The 23481-nt window shown below is 40.3% G+C and overlaps 1 protein-coding gene across 10 annotated transcripts in view; it reads right to left on the bottom strand.

Moving 5' to 3' along the window:
• Window positions 1–995: 995 nt before the first annotated feature.
• DTNA (dystrobrevin alpha) overlaps window positions 996–23481 on the bottom strand; it is a 218615-nt gene continuing 196129 nt past the window's right edge. For 9 of the 10 annotated variants that reach the window (XM_057365000.1, XM_057365001.1, XM_057365004.1 and 6 more), the window contains 6 exons: window positions 23252–23348; window positions 17815–17974; window positions 14936–15025; window positions 14264–14432; window positions 13382–13514; window positions 996–4251 (listed from right to left, as the gene is read on the bottom strand). In XM_057365000.1, coding sequence (XP_057220983.1) covers window positions 4096–4251; window positions 13382–13514; window positions 14264–14432; window positions 14936–15025; window positions 17815–17974; window positions 23252–23348 — 805 coding nt within the window. In that variant the 3' untranslated portion in view covers window positions 996–4095. Of the gene's footprint in view, window positions 4252–10176; window positions 10222–13381; window positions 13515–14263; window positions 14433–14935; window positions 15026–17814; window positions 17975–23251; window positions 23349–23481 lie in introns of all 10 variants that reach the window. The other variant, XM_057365008.1, reaches the window with a different exon arrangement.

Genomic DNA, 23481 nt, shown 5'->3' with positions numbered 1-23481 from the left:
AGAACACAAACTTGCTGCTTTACAAAGCTCTTCCTTTGCAATTCCGTGCTCTTTTAGGTTAGCAACCAGCTGCAATTACCAGCAGCTATGTGGAAAGACATCTTAAAAGTGTAATTGGAAAAACAAAGACTTCATGTCCTTCTGCAATAAAAGAAGGTGTGACTGGGTATGGTAAAGCCATTCAAACACACCTGTTTCAACGTTTTGTTCCTTCTAAGGCCAGAGAAACACAGTGGGTAAGAAAAGATTACAGTACTACAGATAGTTCATGTTCCTGAGGACCAAGTACCCCGTTATAGGTGTGCACCAGACCCCTTGTCAGGCCTGACGTCTTCCGCTTATGGTCATTTTCATTGCTGTGAAGTSGACACAGGGGCAGGTGTTTTACAGAGGGGGAACTGCATTTTCAGGTTGTGAAASTGCTAAAGATATGGAGAATTAAGAAAGAAAGAAACTGCTTGGGCCACTGAAAGCAGGTGCTGCTCGGTACCAAGTTCAAAGCAGTGTGGAAGGTGGGGGAAGGAACTCTCTTGTGAAGTGGGGGAGGAGACAGTGAGGATGAAGCAAAGACTCCTGGCTGCACCACAGGGACACTTTTCTTCCTTACTGAAAAAAAAACCTGCTGCTTGGGTCTCATGGAACAGATCATCCAAAACCAAAATAAGCCACAAACATGATGCTCCATAAATTCCTTTTAAAAATCTTTTTAATGAAGAAATAATTCCATTCCAAAATATAGACACACAATTAAATAGTTTAATCACTTCAAAATATAACATGTCCCCAGTAGGTTCCAACACACACACACAAAACAATACTTAACAGCAATACAAAAACCCCATACAATAGCAGTTCTGTTACAATACCAATGAATATCGTGACATCTTTAGTGTCTCTGTATCTTCTCAAGTGGTGTCAAGTACAGTAGTTTTAAAAATGCGTTACAGCTAGTAGCCTCAAGATGTAACTCTTCATACTTTTTTTTTTTTTAATAATTTTTTTTGGTTCAAAGGTAAAAATGCCCTTTATTCTTCAGGACACAGTGGAGAGCTCGTTGTTCATAGCTCCGTCTGCTGAATTGAACCAGTGTGATTAAGCAACCCGAGGTTGCAATATTTACAAGGTCTATCTACAGTAATTGCCAAGAACCAATAAGGATGGGAGAAGATGACGACTGAAAGTAAAGGCGGACACACTTATGATAAATTATGATGCAACAATTTGGCTCATGCATATAAGAAAATACATATTATATCACAACAAAGGCCACACACCTTTTTATGCAGTTTAGTTAACATTACTACTTACAGACAACCCATTCTCCACCTTCGCTTTGGACATTCAAGGACCCTATACATCTTCACATCCCTGTCTCCTGATTCCAAACCACTGGTTTTCTCCCAGTGACGGTAAAACCACCCGGAGTTTTGACTGCTGTGGTGGGCCATTGGTAGTTAAGAAAAGGGCCATACMAGGGACCTCTTCTGTAACTCTGTTTGTTTTAATGACCGCAAACCACAGCCAAAAATAATATTCAACAAACAGACAAAGACCAGCTGGGCAAAACCGCAGCCAGCTTAACAGTTGGAATATGCTTAAAATAGACATTTGGAGAGCTAAGTAAGAGGTGCTTCATCTCAGAGCTCCAGGGCATAAGGGACCCAGAACTCCAACTCTAAGGGATCACCTTGTTGACACCAACCTAAATGAAAGGTGCTTGATTGGTCAACTTCTGTTCTTACTGCTAGTTCGGAAGCTCTTGCAATGGATTTAGTCTACTGCATCTATTTTAAGCATGGTGATAATGAACACGCAGACATTAAGGTGATGAGAGGGATCTATTACTTGGGGTACAATTAAACATGACATGGGTTGAATCAATCAGCCATTGCACATAGCTGTGTTCTAGCTTGTTTTCTCCCTGTTCAGGAAATGCTTGCCTGGAATCCTGAGCTGACAGCACTGTCTACAGGTTCACTGGAGTAGCTTAAAACATGGAGTGCTAGGCACTAGTGGAGGCTAACTCATTCCTGAGAGGAGGTTGGAGGAGGGGACAGTGGAGGATACGGTGCCTGCCTTTCCAGGATGGCACATACCCCAGGAGCAAAGACCAGTGACTGCAAAAACGAAAAGCTTACATGAAGATATCTGGATCCCTTAGTATGCATTTGGATGTCTGAGAGCAAGCCCAGATACGCAAGGATATACAGACAAAAGATCTGCATACACAATAAAATGGTATGAAAGTGAAAAATGGCAGCAGCTCTTTCATACAGATACTCATTCCCTAACACATAGTGCCCAGGGAAACAGCCACGAGCCTGGAGAACGCATGCAAACAAGTGGACTTACTGGGTCGAGCTACGTAGCAATCTCACGTAAATACGGCAGCACACATCCACGTCACCATKAAAGCAAGGACAGACAAGCCATGTTAACCTGCTTTAGATGGGAATCTCATCACTTGCTGTAGGCAAACTGTGCTGGTGTGAAATATCTGTATGAAACACCACTGTTTTSTGGGCTGTTAGTGTCACTTCAGGTCAGCCAGGTACCGGGAGCCCAGTGTGGCATCAGGGCAGTGAAGTCACCTCGGCACAGAGGCGGCCCCGAGCCAATGCACCGTGCAGCTCAGGAGGGCTGGGTGGCCAGCATGGAGCACCTCCTGGTGTCCCTGCCTGGCTGCTGCTCCAGCTGTCCTGGCCTGGTTCTGGTTCCTCTGCTTGGCAGTGCCACGTGCCATGCAGGTGTCACCTTTGTTTCAGAGCAGGGTGCTCTGGGGAGCACGTTGATRCAAGTTTGTGTCAGTGCCTGCTCAGGAGTATCTGTAGGTTTGTAGTCACAGCATAATCACAGCAGAGCGAACACATTTTAGCCAGCAGCCTCACTGCCTAACCCTGCCTAATGGCCGGGTCAGTCCCCTTTCTCCTGAAATGCCTTGATACTGGAAAAATACTAAACCGGACGAAACTCCAATTCTGTAACTGTATGCCTGTCCTTTCGAAAAAATCCACTGCTCTCCTTGTGCTTTTCACTGATCGCTATTTCTCCATCCAGCTCTGAAAGAGTCTCACCACACATTTCCAAGAGGGCATGCAGAACATCTGGTGGCTGGCTAAGGCAGTACACATTCGGAAATCAAAAGAAAACAGTTGCAAGCGCACTTTAAGCCTGTACATTTAAAGCTGAAGGCCTCGAAAATAACATAATGGAAGGGGGCGGAGAGGAAGAGGAGGGGCAGAGAGATGGAAAGAGCTGGTTTGTTGAACACATGCTTACTAAAGCTAAAACATCAATGAAACAATACCATGGAGGATTATACGTAACATCAGTCAGTTCAGGGATCTTATGGCACCTGTGGTTTATAAACAGCTTTAGCAACGAGTATTTCAAAACATAGTTCACAGTTTTAAGAAGATCTGTGCTGATTTAAAAACTAGATTCTATATCATTTGAATGTCACCTTTTGTATATGATATCTATTTGGAAAAAAAATATTTACACTAACTTCTATGGCTGATTTGTTAATTATTTTGAAAGAAACATTCCTAAGTTACACATTAGCCCTAAATAAGAGAAGTTTATTATTTTCATTAATTATATTATTATTATTATTTTARTACATTTTGTATAAGCCTTAATTTAAAGACTTGCAAACAAATTGCAAATATAGTCTGGTACTTTGTTTTTTGGGCTACTAGATATATACACTCAGGAGTATAATCATTCAGTGTTAAATGCATAATTGTCGCTTTTTATTTCTTCCATGGAAAAAAAAAATGTACAGTGTATAGTAAACCGATCTACTAAAATCTCAAAGTATTCAGAAATCAAATTCCTAACTATAAACAGTATTGTCATTGTAAACTGAACAGGTTCAATATCATGTGCAAAGGGTTTACGTGAGTTATTAACAGCGGCGCCGCGTGTGACAGCGGCACGTACGTCAGTCTGTTTGCTTCGCCGGTAATGAGCCATGTTACAGAAGATGTTGCTAATATCAGTTAGCTTTGAACAGAAGTCTTGTTGTCAAAAAACACACATCTACAAACTACAACTCTTAGAACAAAAGTACTGTGCTACAGTCCTCAGAACTTAGTTATGTGATTTTTTTGTCAAGAGACGCTGCACCTCTTGGTTCCACTCTTCGGTGAAGTTTGCAGCTGAGTTTTCTTCATCGTCTGTCCGAAAGCAGCTCTCCTCATCATCAGTTCTTACGTAGCTTTCGTTGTCTGTCTGACTGCAGCTTCCCTGTGGAGAAACGTTTAYGGGAGGTTTTTAAAGAGTGCTGATTCAAGGTGCTGCACCTACACAGGCACAGCAAGTAAAACCCCTGACCGCTGCTTTATTGAGAGAAATGAGGAGCTGGCCAGTTCCTGTGGTTATTCTTCAAGGAGTTAAAAAAGGAAAAAAGCCATTCTATCTGTGTCAGCCATAGGTATTTGAGCTGAAAATAGGAACTTACAGGGTATGTGGGAAGTTGGAAACTTTTCTTGCCATGGGCAAGAAGACTGTTGCCTGCTCTGCTCTGGGACCTTGGGGTAAGTCAGTCTGCACTGACACAGATTTGTAGTGTTCTCATTTTCCCTTCCATTTCACCTTTCCAGATGGCTCTATAAATAGATTGTTGGAAGTGAAACCATGGTTTATCCTCCTTGTGCAGTGTTCAGACACTTGATTTACAGTCATTCACCATCATGAGACTCCCCTCACATGTAAATGTGTTGCTTGGGTATCTTTTACTGTGTCTAAAAAAACCCTGTAGTTACTTGAAGGGATTATTCTGGGTGCTATAACCTAGACCACTGGTGCACCAGTTTCTGCTGGTGCCCCTCTGTATYCTGGAGCATCAGTGAGTATGTTAAATTCCTACAGGAGAGGCATCAAAGTTTTAGTTGGTAAATGGAAAATGCTTGATAGGTTACTGCTGCTCCTTCTCAGAACTCTGTCAGGATCTGCAGTCAGGTAACACTGCAAACTACTGCTTTTGGCACTGTTTACTCTTTTGACCCTTCCAAAATTAACTAACTCATTCCTTTTTCTCTTGAACTACCTCAGGGAGAAAACCAATCTGCATTGCATGAGATATGATAATCACAGCATAATAAACCACTTCCTATACATGAATTCTTTTCTACTCATTTCAGGCATAAAACTGGTCAAAAAGATGGGAGATGAAATGCAAATTACTCCAGCAAAAATAGTTAAATTAAATTTGATGAATGAAAAAAGGTCAGGTAGTTTAGTTTGCTGCTTCTCCTTCCTGACACCATTTGATTATATTAATTATTCAAGCACAAACACTTCCACCCCACTCCTTAGTACCTAAGCATGCCAAATGGTATGATGATCTTAATTTAGTGTCTCCTTGTTTCAGATGTTACAAAAGACAAGCATTAAAATTTTTTTTGATAAATGCAAAGGAAACCTGCACTGCAAGTCTAATGAAAGTTCCATAAAAAAAATCTGAGGTACATTTTAGATGATACGTTTTAAAAATCAGACATGCACCTGTAGCTGCTTAAGTCTGCAAACTAATTTGGAAATCTTAGCAAAGAAACATTTTGCTCTTCACAATTCAGACAAAAAATTCAGATCAAAACCATGGAAGAGGTCAGTTCTCAGCTGCCTGAGACTGCCTTTTATTGAATCAATTTTAGGGTTATGTACATCATAGAATCATTTAARTWGGAAAAAAMCCATTGAGTCCAGCCATTAACCCAGCACTGCCGTGTCTCAGCACTAAACCACGTCCCCATACCTCCAAGTGACACATGCACATGCCTTTCAAATATCTCCAGGGATGGTGACTCAGCCACTTCCCTTGGCAGCCTCTTTCCAATGCTTGACAACCCTTTTGGTGACAAAATTTTTCCTAACATTCAAAAATACAGGAACATCTCATATTTCTTGATGGTACCATTACAAACCACAAGAGGAAAATAAGGGCGGCTTGTGAAACATGGGATGCATTAAAATGCATTGACAGTAACGTTAAGTGTTTGGGTTTGCTTCAAATTTTTTGGATAAATGATTTCTCTTTGGTATAGTGTGGGAAAGGTTATTCTAAATTCTCCCCAGGCTTCTCTCTGTTCCACAGCCAGCAATGGGATAGAGATGTTTTCCTACAAGAAATRGGGTGTACTAAGGAACCTCGGAGCTCTAAATTCATTGGAACATTTTGGAAGTGCCAAAATTAATTCCAAGTTAAAGACTTGTATGATTTGTCATTATTTAAAGCTATTTCTTGACCTCTTCTGTTACTTAATCCACAGGTTCTTTTCTGTTACTTGTCATTCAGTGATTTTTCAAAAAAACATCCCTATCACTTGTGTTATTTTAGAATTTAATTTGCAAAACTAAAACTGCTTCTTCCCTGGTCACAGTTTTTTAAACAGTGTTTTTTACACCTACATGCTAAGAAGAGGAAGATTTGAGGACAAAAATAAACCAAAAAGAAAAGAATAYCAAAATATTGCTGAGTGAATGTAGCAGACATTTTTGAAAATTACTGTGCTCTTATCTTCCTGTTATTTTCAAATGAAATGGTTCAGATAATGCTGGCTTTTACATATTTGCTCAAGAAAAAAGACTGGACTAGACTGGCCACACCATTTCCCTTGGCCCATGGGTTTTATCACCTGACATCTGATGATATTCCTAATCTCTGCTGGTAAACATGAAAACAGAGGTAGGAAAAAAAAAACAGCAAGAGATGAGAAAAGTATGAAAGTATTACTCAACACAAAAATTCTGTCCTGGAAAAACAGTCAAGTTGAATATAYAGTATTTTTAAAGAATGCATTTACATCAAAAAATTGGAGAGGATTTGGCGTTTTTGTGCTTGAAAATAATTCCACCTGTTTCAATACAAACCACTGAGTCCCTTTTGCAATGGAAGATGCCACCCACAGACACCAAAAGACTCATACCCCACAACAATTGATGTTATAAGGTTTTGAGTGAGTGAGAGAATTTGAAGTGGGAATGGAACTGACTCTGTAACTGAAATTGTTACATCTTTTTGTCAAGATGGCAAAAATCACAATTAAAAAACTGAGAACAAAACCTGTAATAAAGCCTCCCCCCTGAACTCCCTCTCAGTAGATGTTTTAAGTCTGATTTCTATTATCTTTTCACACCTTCTCTCCTCTTACAATAATGCATATAAATGAACTAGGCATGACCAATTCAAATGTGTGCCAGCACTAAGAAAGAACAGCTTTAGAAAATCTAGGAAATTSTAGGTCTCGTGGGGACATGTCCACTGCACAAGCCAACAGCAACTAATTGAAAATGACAGCTTTTCACCCAATTTCTGAAATGCAGGTTTGCTGCTCCCATTGGCCGTCCTTGGCAGAAAACCAAATGCTATCAAGGRGATAAATGTAAAGTAACATCAAAGCTCAGTTTCACCTCATGCCAAGATCTGCCTAATGCCTGCTGAAAACAAGCTCAAATTCACTGTTACCTTACTGAAAGTAAAACAAGTACATTTAACATAAAAGGTAGTTTGAAAACACAAACTATGGTTTATATATTACTGGAATCACTTGCTGACCTGGGAATTTGTTATACTAGACGTTATTTGAAAATAAATTCTAGAAAGTTGTACATAGCACTTTTAAAGATGCAAATGAAAATGCAAATAGATWGCAAAAAGCCTCAATCAAATAATGTCAACTCCAGATGAATGAGGAAATGAACAAAACTCTGTGGCAGGCCATCAGCAGCAATATCACTCACATGGAACCAGAATAAACGGATCTAATTTCCCCCATCTCTGGTTTTTTGGTTTGCTTTTTTTAAAAAAAAAAAAATAAGCACAAATGAAATGCTGCTGTGAGATAAGGAAGTCTGTTGGCCTTCTACTTCATTTGGCCATCTTGGGCCATACAGACTGCATTTGTATCATTATTGACCAAATAATAGCTCAGAAACAAAACTCTTCATGCAGCTTCTAAGCTTCAAGAAAGAACCCAATGAAAACTGCAAAAGCACTTTAGATACCATRACTGGTATAAACTATTTTGAATTTATTTTTCCAGTGCTGTGAAATGTAAGTACAATAAAATACACAAAGTATGACAGGYTTCCATACTCACAAGAGAGTGAATCCTGCGAAGATTCACTGACCCCATGAATATGTATTTATCAGAATGTACCATAATACAAACTAATAATAGTCTATTCTTGTCGATACAGGTGAATTGCCAAATCCACCAKCTTTGGATGCTAATTTCTGTAGGGCTGGGCTTTTATAGCTTGTGGAAATGTTACAGTCTTTGGTACTGGTCAAAGGGCTCCCTTGAGAGCCAAAAAGAATTTCATTGTGAAAATCTTTCTTTTTGACAAGGTTTCAAAATGTTTCAAAAACCATCCAGGAGATGAGATAGTAGCTCMCTCTTAGATCTCTGCTAATTTGAGACAGGATACACATTTTCAAGAAAGCCAGGCTTTAGGGCAGCATGTTTCCCCACATCACTATGTTTATATGYTTCCMAAAAACAGTAAACCTTAAGTGGAACTGCCTGACTTTTAYAATTGTAATTAAAAAGTGTTTCTTGACTTATTATTGCAAATTGTAATTAAATTGAGTTCTATATAAAATTCCCACTACACACACACACATGTTGTTGAAAGATACATGCTCCTGTTCATATAACCTGATCTAAAACTGACAACCGCAACTAAACAGAGTAAGAAAACTTATTCTTCTCACTGTCAACATTTAGGAAACTCTACATGGCTCATGTTTTTAACAATACTACTGAGAAAATGAATGTAACCTGAGGGGCAACGTTAGGAGAATTTTTATGAGCAGTTACTTGGTGTTTATAGTACTCCAGGTATGGCAGTTTATTTGCTTTTCACATCCATTTATTCTGCTGCAAGAGACACTGAGACAGATGCTTCGGAAATATCCACTAACAGCTGCTTTCACAAGGTACACACTAACAGCCAAATTTTACTGTCATCAGAAGATGCAAACCCCTTGAATCAGGGTCAAGTTTTACCATCAAAACTGCTGTATAAATGAGGAGGTCTAGCATAAAACATTATATACAAAATCTAACAATATGAGTTCCTGTCAGAGTTGGCACAGGCTAGTTCACCGGTTTTGCTTATCTGAACAAGACCCTGCTCCTAAGCTCCGGTGTCCATTTGATTGTTGACCTCTGCTTGCTTTTAGTTGTGGCTTTGAGGAAGAGGCTCAGCTTGCAGACCAGAATCAGGTCYCCATTCTGATTTCTCCTCCTTTTCTGTGCCCGTTACCCCATGGTTCAGTGTCTCACAGGATGGACAGCACTATCTCACTGCCATCTTCACATCAGGGCACTGCACTCTCCTAGAAAGTCAGAAATGCAGAGTCCACAGCTCCAGATGAGGCAAGAAGAAATGTGGGGCCTCCCATTTCTGGGCAAATGTTCAGAGTAACAGGTTACTTCATAAAAATAGATGTTGCCTGTCTTCCTGAGGAGAAACACAACTGCTGAACTTGGCAWTAATCTCAGTGCTGCAACTGTGAGGTTGGCATGTGTAAGGAACATGACCTGAATATGGGACAGCAGTGAATTTATAGATCTTGCCATATTTCTGAACTTCCAGACTCCATCCAGTAGCTGAGTGCCTTCCACTTGGATCGAGGCATTTTAAACTTCCACAACACATCTGAGGACACCTTTGTGGTTAAGCAGCTGGTGGATGGCTTTCTTTAATGTTTGCATAACTCTTGTTTCACACACTACAGTAGATGTTCTGATCTCATCAGAAATTATTTATTTTGGTTATCCTAGGAAGACTAAAGCATTGAAAGGAATTAAACTCAGGTCTCCTGAAATGTAATCTGATTCCTTATCTTCTGGATAAGGCTTCTCTGTACTGAGTAATATAATTGTCATCATTCTGTGGGAATGAAAAACCCTTGTTCTCACTCCGATTGTGAACAAAGGAAAAATACAAAAAGGGTGATGGCCTAACTGGAATCCTGGGACTAGGACCACATGTCAAATTAGAACTGATTCAGAGAGGTTCCAAGGCATCCCAACACATGTTAAAAGAAGAAAGAAACAGCATTTTCACATACATTCAGGTGCCACAAAGTGCATTGCAACTGAAATGCATATATTATGAGGATAAATTCTAAACTTTCTTCTAAATTATAATAATACTTACTTGAGAGGAGAGAGAAGAATATTGCACTCAACTTTGCAAACTGACCTGTAGATAACAAGGATAGAAAACAGGAAGATGACAAATTAAGCCTGTGAGCAGCCAGGCGGTGTATTATTCTGAAAAAAAGCCATGCACAAGCCTAGAAATAAAGGGAGCAATTAGGGACCCAGAAAATAMACCCAATGAAAACTGTCTTACACAACAAATCAGCAAAAGACCATACCAAGAACAAAACTGGAAGCAGATGTGGGAGGATAAACACTGTTAGCATTTACACTTGTGCATTAAATGTGGGTTGGGGTTTTTTTCTGATACAGATACTTGTTATTTAAAACATGCTTAAAAAAAAAAGAAAGAAACCTCCTCTAAGGTTTCATGTCCCTGATTTCCCTATGTATCTTGTKTTTTTTGCTCATACTTTAATACTAATTTAGAGTTCAGCATAAAAATCTTTCTTGGAGACAAGGTGACACAAAATAACAAGAGTGGGTTTGGACAAACCTTCTTTTATGCTACACTACATCTACATGTTTTTCYAAATGCACTGATTTTACACAAAGTGAGACATTTAATAACATAAAAATGGTTACCAGATTGTTACTGAGGTGACCATTCTGTAACCTTAGTAGGAGTTCCTCCTTGCAGATTTTTTCAGCTGACAATTGGATTATGATAGCAACAGCTTCTGTCATTTTTTGACAATTGAGATGAATGCAGTGCACATGTGAGCACAAACAGTAAAACAGCTTGTAATAAATTCCAGTGTTTTGATGGAAATGATAATAGTTGAACTGGCCTCTGATCAAAGGATACCCTAAACAGAAATTTCCCAATTTTCCTTTGTTTTTGCAAGTAGAAAGTTGTGTTTTTTTAGAATACTCAGTGATATTAGTAGAAAAAGGAACAGAAGAGCAAAACATCACAAATAAACAGGCAAAACATCACAAATAAACAGCAAATTGCAGAGAACAACCAAAGCCAAAGCATGTCTTGGGATCAAAATATGACACAATGCAAACAGCTCCTAATCATCTTCATAGTTCCTACTAACTTAACATCTTTTCTTGCTTCCTTTAAACCCGTTCCCTAATTTAAATGGCATCAGCCATACTGGAAAGGACTTCTCATGCATTGCCATTGCATGCTTTGGAGCYGTGGTATCAACCAAAAATAGATTTTACTTACAAGTCACTACTGTCAAATCACTGCCTGAGAGAAGCTGACAATCTCACAGACAGTAAAGTACATCACGAAACTTCTTTTGAAAAAATGCTGTTAAGCAGAACTTGAATAGAATGAGGACTTTCTGTTCCCTCAATGAATATATTTTTGACCAAAAAAGCCTTTCTTTGTTTTTGGGGGGTGTGTGGGGGGGGAAGCATGTCTGTGTGTGTTGATTTTTTTGTCTGTTTTTGTTCCCCTGGTGGAAATAAGTAATGTAAAACAATGGGGAATAAWCTTCAACTGTGTGTAGTCTTGGCTCACCTAAATTCAGCTTTTTTCTGATGTTAATAGGGAGAAGATCTCTACCCCTTCTGGGAATGTTAGGGGAAAACAGAACAACTATTTTGACTGAAGCAAGAGTAACACCCAATGCTACTGAATGACCTGTACAACCTCTCCTRTTATTTGCAGTACACATACACACTGAATTTTACACATGCACAAAATCCCATTGTAACTCATGAAACTCAAGTAACMCTGTTGCCATATACTGCACTTCCATACTGYAATCAAAACACAATCAAACTGGTCTGTTATTCTTTCTGAAGAAAACAGAATTTTTACCAGCAAGAATAACATTTACTGTTTGATGCCTGGCAGCTGTGATTATTGAGGCACTCCTTCTTTATAACTGACAGTTAYTTTTCATTACATCAGCAGTAACTGCTCATCCTGTTCAGAAATGTAAAGGCTGTGATTTTTGACATTTCCTATTTTGGATAAAAAATTCTGACAAGACCCTCTATGTCACCTGCTGTTTCCTTAGCAGATGATATATCAATCCTGTTCCTTTTATCATATCCTTAAAGACCTCTGCAATGAACAACTTTCAGCAAGCTACCTGCATGTAGCAGGTCTGTATCAACAACAACAACAATAGCAAAAAGATGTTCACATCAACCTCAAAGCTACCTCAAATTTTGATAAGACTCAATGAACTTTTACAAGACTAACATATCCTAGCAGCTTTATAGAAAAGAAGACCAAAAGCACAGCCCATCTTCACTGCACCACAAGCCTGTCAGAGACAGATTGTCTCCAAAGTGACCAGCACTGAACACTGGATGAAAACGACCACAAAAAAAAACCTAGATGTTACTAGATCCTAGAAATAAACAGTCTAAAGAATTCCTGCCCATAAAGTAGTTTTGAACCTCATTTGCAGACTTCTGATCTCTCAGAACATGCCTGATTTGGGTTTTTTTCGACCATTTCATCTTTTGGTCTCTGTTATGCTCTGGAGGGTTGAGGTCCAAATTTGAATTGATCACCGTGTGGAAAAAAATATGTGTTAGCTTGCTTCAGCTCTGCTCCCAAATAACTGAACTAGGTTTTCCATCAGCSAAGTGTTTAATAATAAATCCCCTGRCTTCTCTGTACCAAATGCTTGTTCAATACCTGGTCTTCTGCAATACAATTAGTTTCAGACCCCTTTTCTGTACTTCCAGATTCTGGATAATGACAGTAACACACAGACTGCACCTGAGCTTCATTTCACACTGGAGAAACCAGTATGAATGTTTTTTGCTACTGGAGAGRAAAAAAAAAWWAAAAATAGCAGAAYAGTTTGACACCACCAACCAGCACCTACGGTAGTGGGGAATGAGATAAAAGTGACCTKGTAGTCATGGGCAGAGAACAAGCTCAGAGGCAATTCTGTCCCAACTGGTTCCCTGCTACCCTGATGGACTACTGCTGTGTGCCTCAGGCAGTGTGATCTTCCTGGATATGCACAAAGGCTGCATGCATTTCTGTGGCGAGGGAATAAACATTTCATGTTTCATGTCTGTGGAGAGGGAATAAACATTTCATGTTTCATGTCTGTGGAGAGTGGCAGAAGTTTTTGGAACGTGGCTGCTCTGCTAACTTAGACGAGATCACCACCCAGAGCCCAGGGCTGCTCAGATGGCACCGGGCACCTGAGGCACATCATCCTTTCTCACTTGTGGAGAAACAAGGGCAGCTGSTGTCCTTCTCCCACCTGGTATGCCTCATCCTGCAGCTTCTGCTTCAGGTACTCCTCCATCTTCAGCTCGTTCTCCAGCTGGCGGACAGAGTCGTTCTCGTAATTTTCATCATCTGCTCTGACRTAAGGATCTCCATCTTCTGTAACCCTAAAGACAATTATTAATAAATAGCCTCCTGAGATGAATGACATTCAGAGTCAATAAAACCTTTACTGTAATCTATGAGGACTGTGGGATACTTTTAGTCCAACGACATGCTCCACTGGTATGTTCCTGGCATACCAGGGTATTTCCCCTCTCCATTGATCTGGCACTGATGAAGTACACCAATGGGCATATTCTGCTGAAGGCATGCCCCTAAGGAAATCAGTAACAAAGTTCTCAATAGCTTGAGACTAATACAACAATAATACAAAGAGGCTGAACTAAAATAACTAGAAAGATGCCTATTGTCTGTGAAAGGAAGGATCAGGTTGTAAAAATCAATCTGTTTGTACATCAATTGAGTAGGTCAATGATAAGCATTCTGTCTTTTCCATTTAAAAAGTTGTCCTTTTCCAGTGAGTTCCAACAGGACCCTCAGTCCAGACAAAAAGGGAATAGGACTGCAGGGCACATTAGGGAAAACAGCTGTCCCACAGCCTCCATGCTGCCTGAGTGTACCAGGCTGGATACGAGACAGCTCRCTGTTGAGGGAGTCCTAAGTTCCAACCTTTATTATTTACAGAGCGCAGTACTATGCAACCATGAAGCATAKTATTTGGATTTATGGGGTTTATGTTTTTTGGGGTTCTTTTTAGCCAAATAGTTGAGAGGGGGGTAAAATACTGAGTACTGCACACTGTTTTCAAAGGAAGAAGAAGAAGCTCAAGAAGGGGCATGGAGCAGGTACGCACATGTCACTGCGGATGGAGCCGGTGGCAGCGGCGCTGTGGATGTATCCCGGCTTCCGGGCGTGGATCTGCGCCAGGAAAGCCTTCTCAGACGTTGGGGATGGAACCAGGTCATCAAAATGAGTCCGTCCAAATTCAGAATCCACATTGCTCTCTGTCTCACTACCCACTTCTGTGAAGCAAGAAGTTCCATTTAACTTTCACAAAAGTAAGTATACTTGCCTATTTCTCTAAGCATTTTTCTGCCTTTCCAACCRAGAATGCCACCTCCTCACACTGAATAAAAGCATACTATTCTACTTTTATTGGCAAAGCTTATAGTTTTCGTCTTATGGTGGGACCAAATACTGAACCTTTTGCTTACCCCATTTATTAGGTAGGATATTTTGGCAGAAATACTACAGACTGGATTTTACAAAAGGTCCTTTATGATCTATGCTAAATCAAATTTCTAAATTCCATGTGGAATCACAAACATTAAGTTTTTACTGTATCCAGCTGCATCTCTGCATCCATGGTTTTGAGAACTGCTGAGTTCCAGCAGCTTTTATTTAGGGACTTCTTAAATAAAGGCATAAAAAACTTTGGAGATACGTATCTTCCCACCTCCCACCTTTTTCATATAAATGTGAAATGTCACTGTGGTGACTATTCCCCCTCCTTAGCCTTACTCACCAGAATTTAGTTCTTTTACCAAAGAAGACATGGTGTTGGTGATTGAATCTGCTGCCACCAGCAAATCATTTCTTAAGTTTCGCCTTGCACCTGAAGCAAGAGATGGACAGAGCACAGTGTTACTATTATTCACATGACATATGTTTCACTGTTGAAAGYAGTTCTGACCTTGCTGAAAGCTGTCACTGTGATAATTCAGGGTATCAAAGTCCTTCCAAGGGACACGTGCAGGAGAGTTCTCTGCAGAATGGCCTCATTTAYTTATGCTGTATGCAAAAGCAGAAGCCTACCCTCATGCTTCATTTAATCACAATGCCAGATATGTGGAGATTATTCATTGCCATCAAGCTTGCATTTGTGTGGTGACACCAGCAGACCAGGCCTGGGAAGATTAAATCCAGCGTGAACTCATTTACAGTGCCTGTGGGGGAGGAGGCAAGAAATGAAGTGCTTTCTCTAAGATCCCACAGCTCTGTTTAATGACACCATTATTGCCAGGTATTTGCCASATAATTATGGCAAATGTTGAAGAAACACACTTGACCTCATCCCTCATCAGGACTAGACGTATTTCTCTTCTCTGCTCGCTCTCAGCCCCTCCTGTAGCTCAAGGACTTTCTTGTATATTCTATAATTTACTGTCTCTCTCTCTCCACCCAGCCCCCCTTGTTTTTTTTTAATAAAGGAAGCACTACCGCCTYTCTAAACAGCCCCAGGCTGCTTTTAAACTCTTTCTAATAATGCATCTAGAAGTGTTTCCCTGCTGAACCTGGCAATATTCCCTAAACCATCAATCATGAGAGATTCTTGTGAGCTGCATGAAACAGTCCTTCCTCAGGAGGGGTCTGAGGGTAAAGTAAGCTTAACTCCCCCAAATCCCAAACATAGATASTATTGTTGAACAGCTGGATAATCAATATATTCCACAGAGTCACTGGTCTTCCAAATGGAATTATTTATAGGAATTCGCTACTGTAGATTTTTTTAAAACTGGCTGAATGCAAACCAATACATTTAAAGAAGTTTCTCAAATCCTAAAGAGGATTTTTTAAAATGTATCCATCAGCAAATAGTTACTGGAATGTAAATTATAGTAGTTAGCGTCTCTCTTACACACACACAGACAACCACTCTCTCTCTAAAGTCTTCCCAATTTTGTGCCTCTGAACAATTGCAAATGCTGTGAAAGGGAAACAACAACAGAGAGAAAACATCCTTTAACCATGGTTTGTCTGCATTAGGCACATACAGGCACATCTCTGTTGGTGCAGCAGAGGATGGAGCCATAAAATCTCAGCCCAACCCCCTTCACAAAGTCGTATGTCAAAGATGTGACAGAACGCTGGCTTCCAGTGATTTGGGTTTGACCTTCCCATCCTGAGCACACAGTAAATGACACAAAGCTGGGTGTTTACCAAATACTGCAGTTTTAAAATGCGATCACGTGTTTACCAAATGCTGCAGTTTTAAAATGTGATCACGTAACTTCTTATATTGCTTTTTATCTTGAACAGAACACACTTTTAACTTAAAATGCATTTGCCTGAGGCAGACCTAGCATTGTTTATGGGTATTTTATTGTGGCCACTAMATTATTTATCTTACTCTTGACTCTGGAAGAAGCTGTCCCATAACAGCATASGGGTTAGGGCTCCATATTTTTGCCTCAATTTGTCTCAATTTTTTTCATAGCAGAAAAAAGGAAAACATATTGCCTGTTTCTTTTGCCWCAGAAAATGAGATCAGCAGCAACATGTTATGTTTGGACCAGGAATTATGCCTATGTTCAATACTAGAACTGATCAGCACTTTAGGAAAAAGTTCTTGATTACATTATAGATTCAACTTTGTCTAAAAATACAGACAAAGACACAATTCACAGGAAAATCAATGGGAAAGGTGAGAAGGCTGAACTGGATTTCTGGGAAGAAGCACACCTCCACTGCAGCAGAAGAACTTATGAGTTTACATTTCAACCTATGTTTCATTTGTACTGGGGAAAGAGGGAAAAAACTTATTCAGATCATAGAATTGCAATATGTAAACACTTTAGAGAGAGTAAATTAGAAAAATAAGGAGTATTTTCTGTGTTAATCAACATAATAATTTAATTTGTGGCCTTAAAAATTCCAAACAGTTTAAAATCTATTCTTACTTGCAAAAAGAGTGGGAAGGGGATGGCAGTTTTCTGGAAATGCAAAGAAAGGGTTCACCTAGACTTTCAGACTTGATTCCTTTCCAGTCTAACTGGACTCTTCTGATTCAGGCCCAAAGCAAAAAGACAAGGGACAAGTCACAACCAGCATCAAGGGATGTTCCAATCAGACAGAAAGACAGTAAATTTACATAAAAAGGATGGTGAAACACTGCAACAGAGAAAATGAGTGACAGGGGTCAACCAGAACTCAACTGATAAAGGTTCTGAATGGTCTGATCTCACTTTGAAGCCCTCTTTCTTGGGGCAGAAGGACACAGTGACTTACAAACGCCCTTTCTGCCTGAACTGACTCTATGATTGTATCATTTCTTTCTAGCAAAGCCTTTATTTAAAACCAAACACACTGACAGTGCCTTGCTGAGGTCAATAGCCATTTTTCTGGTTAACAGAGCACTGATGACTGCTCTCACCATCTTGCATCAAAATTCCTTCTTGCCCATTAACTGGTACCATTGTCCAGTTTCTGCTTACCTGCTTGCTTTGACAGCAAAGTTTGACGGTTGACAAAGTTGATTTTCAATAGCAAAACTTTGTTGTCACGTGGTGATTTTTGTTTTGCTTTGTTTCATTGCATGCAACTCAAGCACATTTAGTCAGCAACCACAAGAAATAATGATTCTTCATTCTCAGGTACCTCAGACAAGCAATTAATGGCACTCACTTTGTGCAAAGGCTTCCTGCACGTCTCCTCCCACGCCGGTCAGAGAGTCCTGTGGTGCGTGGGTCGGGGTGGAGCAGGCAGARGCAGACCTGATGGGCATTGGAATAGGCCGGCTGATGGTGTGGCTGGGTGAGGAACGTGGGGAGCCKGCCCCCTGGGTCTGCAAAACAATCAAGGGGTTAAACAGGGGCTCTGCAAGAGCCTGCCCRCTGTGCCTGTCACCCACCCTTCAGYTWAAAGGCATCATGCTGTTTGTAGATCAGTTGGGTAATGTTAATTGTGCTAGAAGAAAGAAACCAAAGTCAGCTGTTAGTTGACAGCAAGGCTTCTGTGTAGAGAAGCAGTGAGTAGGAAAATATGAGTCAAGATCTGACTTCCTTTAAGCATGGGAAAATGTCAGGCAGCTAAATTTAAAAAAATCCAAGTTAATGAAGACCACATTACAGACCTCTCTGCCCTCTCCCCTCTCTCACTCCCCCAGGTCACAGGCATGTYTGATTGATAAACTGTATCCCATCCTGGCTGTGAGAAGGGGAAAGCTGCTGGCACCAGGGTGGCTTTCAGCCTGCCAAGGGACTGGAACAGYCCCTTTGAGCAGAGCTCTGCCATGAGATCTCATCACAGCCCCGCCCTCTGCCTCCCTGCACGACAAGTTCATGGTACACACAACCTCTCCGCCACATAAAATCTGACACTTGCAATAAATAATATAAATTTCTGCTTTTTATTTGGAGCTAGAKAACTATTTAACCCACTATTAAATTATCTGCTTCACAGGATATACTTAGGCACTCCCAAAACACTGYGGTGGATAGGGCAATATAAATTCCTGCCATGGGTTCAGCTGCTGGAAGTGAAAATGTTTTAACACCAGTCATATAAATGTCATGCCGTTAGCACCTCACAGTAAGGATCACTTAGCAGAAATTCAAGCAGACTTTACAAAACTGCAATTTTTACTAATGCAGCTAGGTGAGTGACACCAAGAGAGACAGCGGTCTTCTCATCCACTGTTTCAAAATCCTAGGAATGTGTATCCATGTAAGAAAAAACTCATGCCAGATCCCACACCAAACTGCACATGGCTTGACTGAAAATCCGTGTTTAGCAGAAGCCAAGGATGGAGGTGGTTTAAGTGCTTTTAAGGGGAAACAGCAAGACAAGTTCTTGGTTGTTTTCAGGCAAAAGTGACCCGAGGGCTGGTATTTCCCCTAAACTGGCTTTATTTAAAAATACAGGAGGATTTCTTAACTCTTCCCATGGCATTTATTTTGACTCCAGTATTGGCTGTCACTGCAGCTCTCATATGGTTTGGCAAAAATGTTCTAAAAAAGACAAGAGCAGCCCATGGCAGGATGAGTGCAGCACTGCCCTTGAGATTTTTATAAATTCCTGCCCTGGACCATAAATAATGACTCAGAATACTAAGCTATTTGTTCTTTTCTCTGATCAACCCTTTCTTAGAGACATTATCACCTRAAAGCCATCAAGGGCAAATTAGGTTTATGAGAAATAAGCACATTACTGATGGAAGAATGGAGGATTTAATACTTCTAATTTCTTTAATGATTGGTTTTAGAACATTTAAATGATGGATGAAAAGTGAATGGAATATATAAAGGCCAGATGCTCTCCTGTTTCCAGAATCATCTGTACCAGCTCTAGCAGAAACAGAGATATTTAGTCCTTCAGAGGATGGGCCCAGAGCAACTTGGAGATGCTCCAAGGTCCTTGGAAGTCATAACCCCTGCACATCAGGCAGGGCATCCAGAATCTACAGCTTTCTTCCTTCATGCCCCAACGGATCACATTTCATCCTCAGTGAAACACATTTGCAGATGAATTTTTACTTCTTAGCTCTCTGAAAAACAAGTGCCCTTTTCCACTTGCCTTTTCTCCTTAAGTCTCCTTTGCCTTTGATCTCTGTTCTGGGAACACCAGCAACAGTGGGAACTTTCAGAGAAGATGAGGGAAAAAATGGACAAAATTTGCTTCCTATGGTTAAGTCACATTCAAGAATGAACTTCAGAACAGGCATTTTATTCACTAAAAATAACAAATGCCCGCTGGTACTTCTGCGCTGGAATCTTCCCTTAAGAGAAATGTGAAAGCTGCTTCACACCCAGCGCTTGCCCTCTGTGAGYTTTGCAGCTATGACTAAAATCTTGTGTTTATGATAAACAAACACAAAATATTTGGGAAGCACAGGAAGATGAACCATTCAGAGTCCCTTGTGTAGGAAAAAACTCCTCACTTTTTTTTACTAATTGGGCAATATCAGACAGAACTGACGAACAGCAAGTTGAAATAGGAGCATATCAGGGAATGCCTGATTTCAGAGAGGTGAACACTCAATGTATTTTTTTCATCTAGATCCACCTCAGCCCAAGTTTGTGGGAATGAAGCAGTATTAGGATTCGATTCCTCCCAAGTGTTTATCAGAAGAATTGTGGTTTCCAAAGGTTGGAGCGAATGGTCTGAAAACTGCTACGACAGTGAGCAGCAACTTCATGGTAAGGTCAGCAGAGAAGTCAAGCACTGAATTAATCCCAAACCTTGACAGCTCCACCAGCTGAGGATTAAGGCATGCTGAAAGGGGAGCTACCACAGCCACCACGGATGTTTGGATGGGTTCAGSTTGTGTGTTGCACTTGCTTGCAGCTATCAGCGTTCCCATGCCTTTCAGGAAAACTTTCAGGTATTTTCTTTAATTCACCATCCTTAGGCAAATTGCTACAGCTTTAAAGTTAACTCTTGCTAGACAGGAAAATTTTCCCACTATCAAGTGTTATGCACGCTTAGCATAAAAYGCTTGAAATGAAAAGTGGCTTTACAGGAGCTTTAGCCCATTGCTCCCTCTGCTGGGACTGAACTGGGATGACACATGGAGAAATCAGCCTCATCAAACGACAAGGATGTGAAGAACTCATTATCCTTTCTCAAGGAAGGGCAGTAGAGAAATAGATAATTCATAAGCATTAGATGAATTGCTAAGCAGCTCATTCCAACTGAATTCYTCCAGAAATTAATCCAATCCTGTTTCTCTCAACAGATCATGAAATGGCATAGCATAATGGGGATCATTAAAAAGAAATGGTGAGAGTCATTCTTCAGCATCATCACCTGGTATTCAGTGAGGCTATTACTCTTGGAAAAAGAAAAGTCATAAAAATACCTTGTAACAGCCTGAAAATGTTCTTTCACTTACACTGTCCAGTGAACATTTTATATGATAAGGTAACTCTAGTCACACTGGAAGCTTTTCTTTTGTGAAGAGATCTTCAGAAACAAAAAAGACAGCSCTTACACAGGGGTGGTATTTGGTCTGATTTGTTTTTTCGTGTGCAACAAACTGATGCTCTACAAAAATTAGCCAAATGTTAGTTTCATGAAGGTAAGCCTTACCAACAAACTCTGCATGCTGTACCACAGACAGAACACATCAGACCTGTGACTGTACTTCTACTGATGAAAGCAGGAGGAACTGCCTTTTGTTAAAATGAAATGCTTTTATTGAACTCATAAATCAGACTGCTATCTGGAAAGTGCTTTTTTTTTTGGTCTTTTTTTAAGCCTAATATATTTCCAAGATCCATTAGAAYACTGAAAAGCTCCGAAACAATTAAATCTTTTAAAATTTACTATWAGTAATATAAATACTTCCTCTTTTTGATCTAGGTTGCAGAAAACATTTATTTTTCTGAAGACTTAAGGGACCATTAGCATCAGTGTCAACTTTTAAAGATGTGCACACCATACCCTGACTTTTTCTGGATAAAATGGGCTTTCAAACTCATTGCCCGCCCTTGTCTAATTTAAGCTCAGTTATGTTTCTCTTGAAAGTTYCAAATTTCTCATTAGATTTTCAAAATGTTACCTATTTAATTCATATTCTAGGTTGGTTTGACTACATTTACGGGGTGGTTTCTACACCTTACATGTTTTAATTTAGAGGGGTGATAAGAAAATCAAGATTTCTTGTAGCCATTACTCGCTTTCTAGAGGGCTAAGATGTTTCATTGTAAACACTGCTCCAAGATACTAATGGGGGAAAGAACTGCAAAATATTAATTTTGGTCAAAAACCACACACACTTCTCAAGCAAAAGAAGTAAAACAAATCACAGGAACACAATCACATTTAGGAGTTAGTAAGGCCTCCAAAGAGGAGGTAACTTACTACCTGTTTCAATTCTTCTTCCTAAAGAAAAAGAGGATCAGCATATGAGATGAGCCAGGATGTAAGTGAAGAACAAAAAACAAAGCCAAATTTGGAGTACAGGGTTAAAAGTACAGTTGAGATAGTTGAAGATATGAGGCCAGGTTAAGGTCCCACCTCTGCACACTTAGAAACACCACAACATTATGAAGTGTGCAGAAAGCTGCTGTTATTTCCTACCCCAAATCTTCTCTGTCCAGGCAGTGTCTGACAGCAGGCTGCCCTCACTGCTAGTTAGGGCACTGCAGCRTTTCATGGATAGAACAAAAAGTATCCTGCCTACTTCCAGCTTTCCAGCAATMTGCTGGCTATTCAGTGGGCTCTGCTGCTGAGATGCCACAATTCATGCATTGTGGCTGCAGAACCCTGTGTCTGAGGAGGGACAAATAATGTAAGGTGTTAAACCCATCCTTTCATACAAATGGATCTAAATGGATGCTTGTTGCATCTAAATGGATGCTTGTTGAAAAATGGATTTCAGTGAAATTCCTTCTGCTCTATCTGAGCTACATTTGACCCAAGTTGCACTGAATTTCCCTGAACTCATTTGATCTGCCACAGACAACAAAACAAACTCCTGCTGCTATTCAGGGCACTTTCTTCCAATGTGAATTTCTGCCATCATCTGTCCTGAAGCACATCAGGTAAAACAGGGCTGCAAATAAAAACTCATTTTCCCTCTTACCCTAATTTGTCTTTAAGGATGCACATGCTTTTTGATATCTTTGTTCTTAACTGAGATCCTTTGTCGAGACACATTTCATCTGTTTAACAAGGGCCTGTTTTAGCAATTTGAAAATGCAACAAGTGTTGTAGGGAAAGCATCTCTAAGGGGAGACAGGCTGACGTGGCTGTCAAACAAGCCATGTGACAGACCCAGCAGCTGAATGGGCCAAGTTGAACGAACTAGCTGAGTGTTTCTACACTCTCAGCTACAGTGAGTAACAGTGTACTATAGTTAACATGTTTTACATGTTGGTTTATTTCTTTACTTAWTCTTACTCCACTTAGCAGTGGGTGACAATGATGATGCAGGAAAAACATCCTCTTGAGCATCATCTGAAACCCCTGAATTAAAAGACCAAGGGAAAAAATAAAAAGGGAGGGAAACAAAGCCAAATTTTGTGTGCAGAAACAGTCAGGCTCTGCAGAATTCTGTGGTTAGATCTCCTCCCTCCCCTTTCTTTTCTCCTTGGTAGTACCAGGTGCAGCTCCTTACCTTCAGCAGCTTCATGAGGCCTTCCAACTGAACCATAAGCTCCCTTCGGCTTTCCTGGAGAGCAGACATCCTCTGCTCCAGCTCATCCTTCCGCTGTCTGAGAAACAAGCACATCTGCTCAGAGCTTACCCCTCATAGTATCAGCAGCATCATTTTCCCAGCCCCACCATGAGATACAAGCCTACAGACCACAGGAAGGCAAACACACTGTATGAATTCAGCACGGTGCT

The sequence above is a fragment of the Malurus melanocephalus genome, unplaced genomic scaffold, assembly GCF_030028575.1.
Source record: "Malurus melanocephalus ecotype Western Australia unplaced genomic scaffold, MMel_1.1 scaffold_46, whole genome shotgun sequence".
Lineage (NCBI taxonomy): Eukaryota > Metazoa > Chordata > Aves > Passeriformes > Maluridae > Malurus > Malurus melanocephalus.
This window is presented reverse-complemented; position numbering and strand designations above follow the sequence as displayed.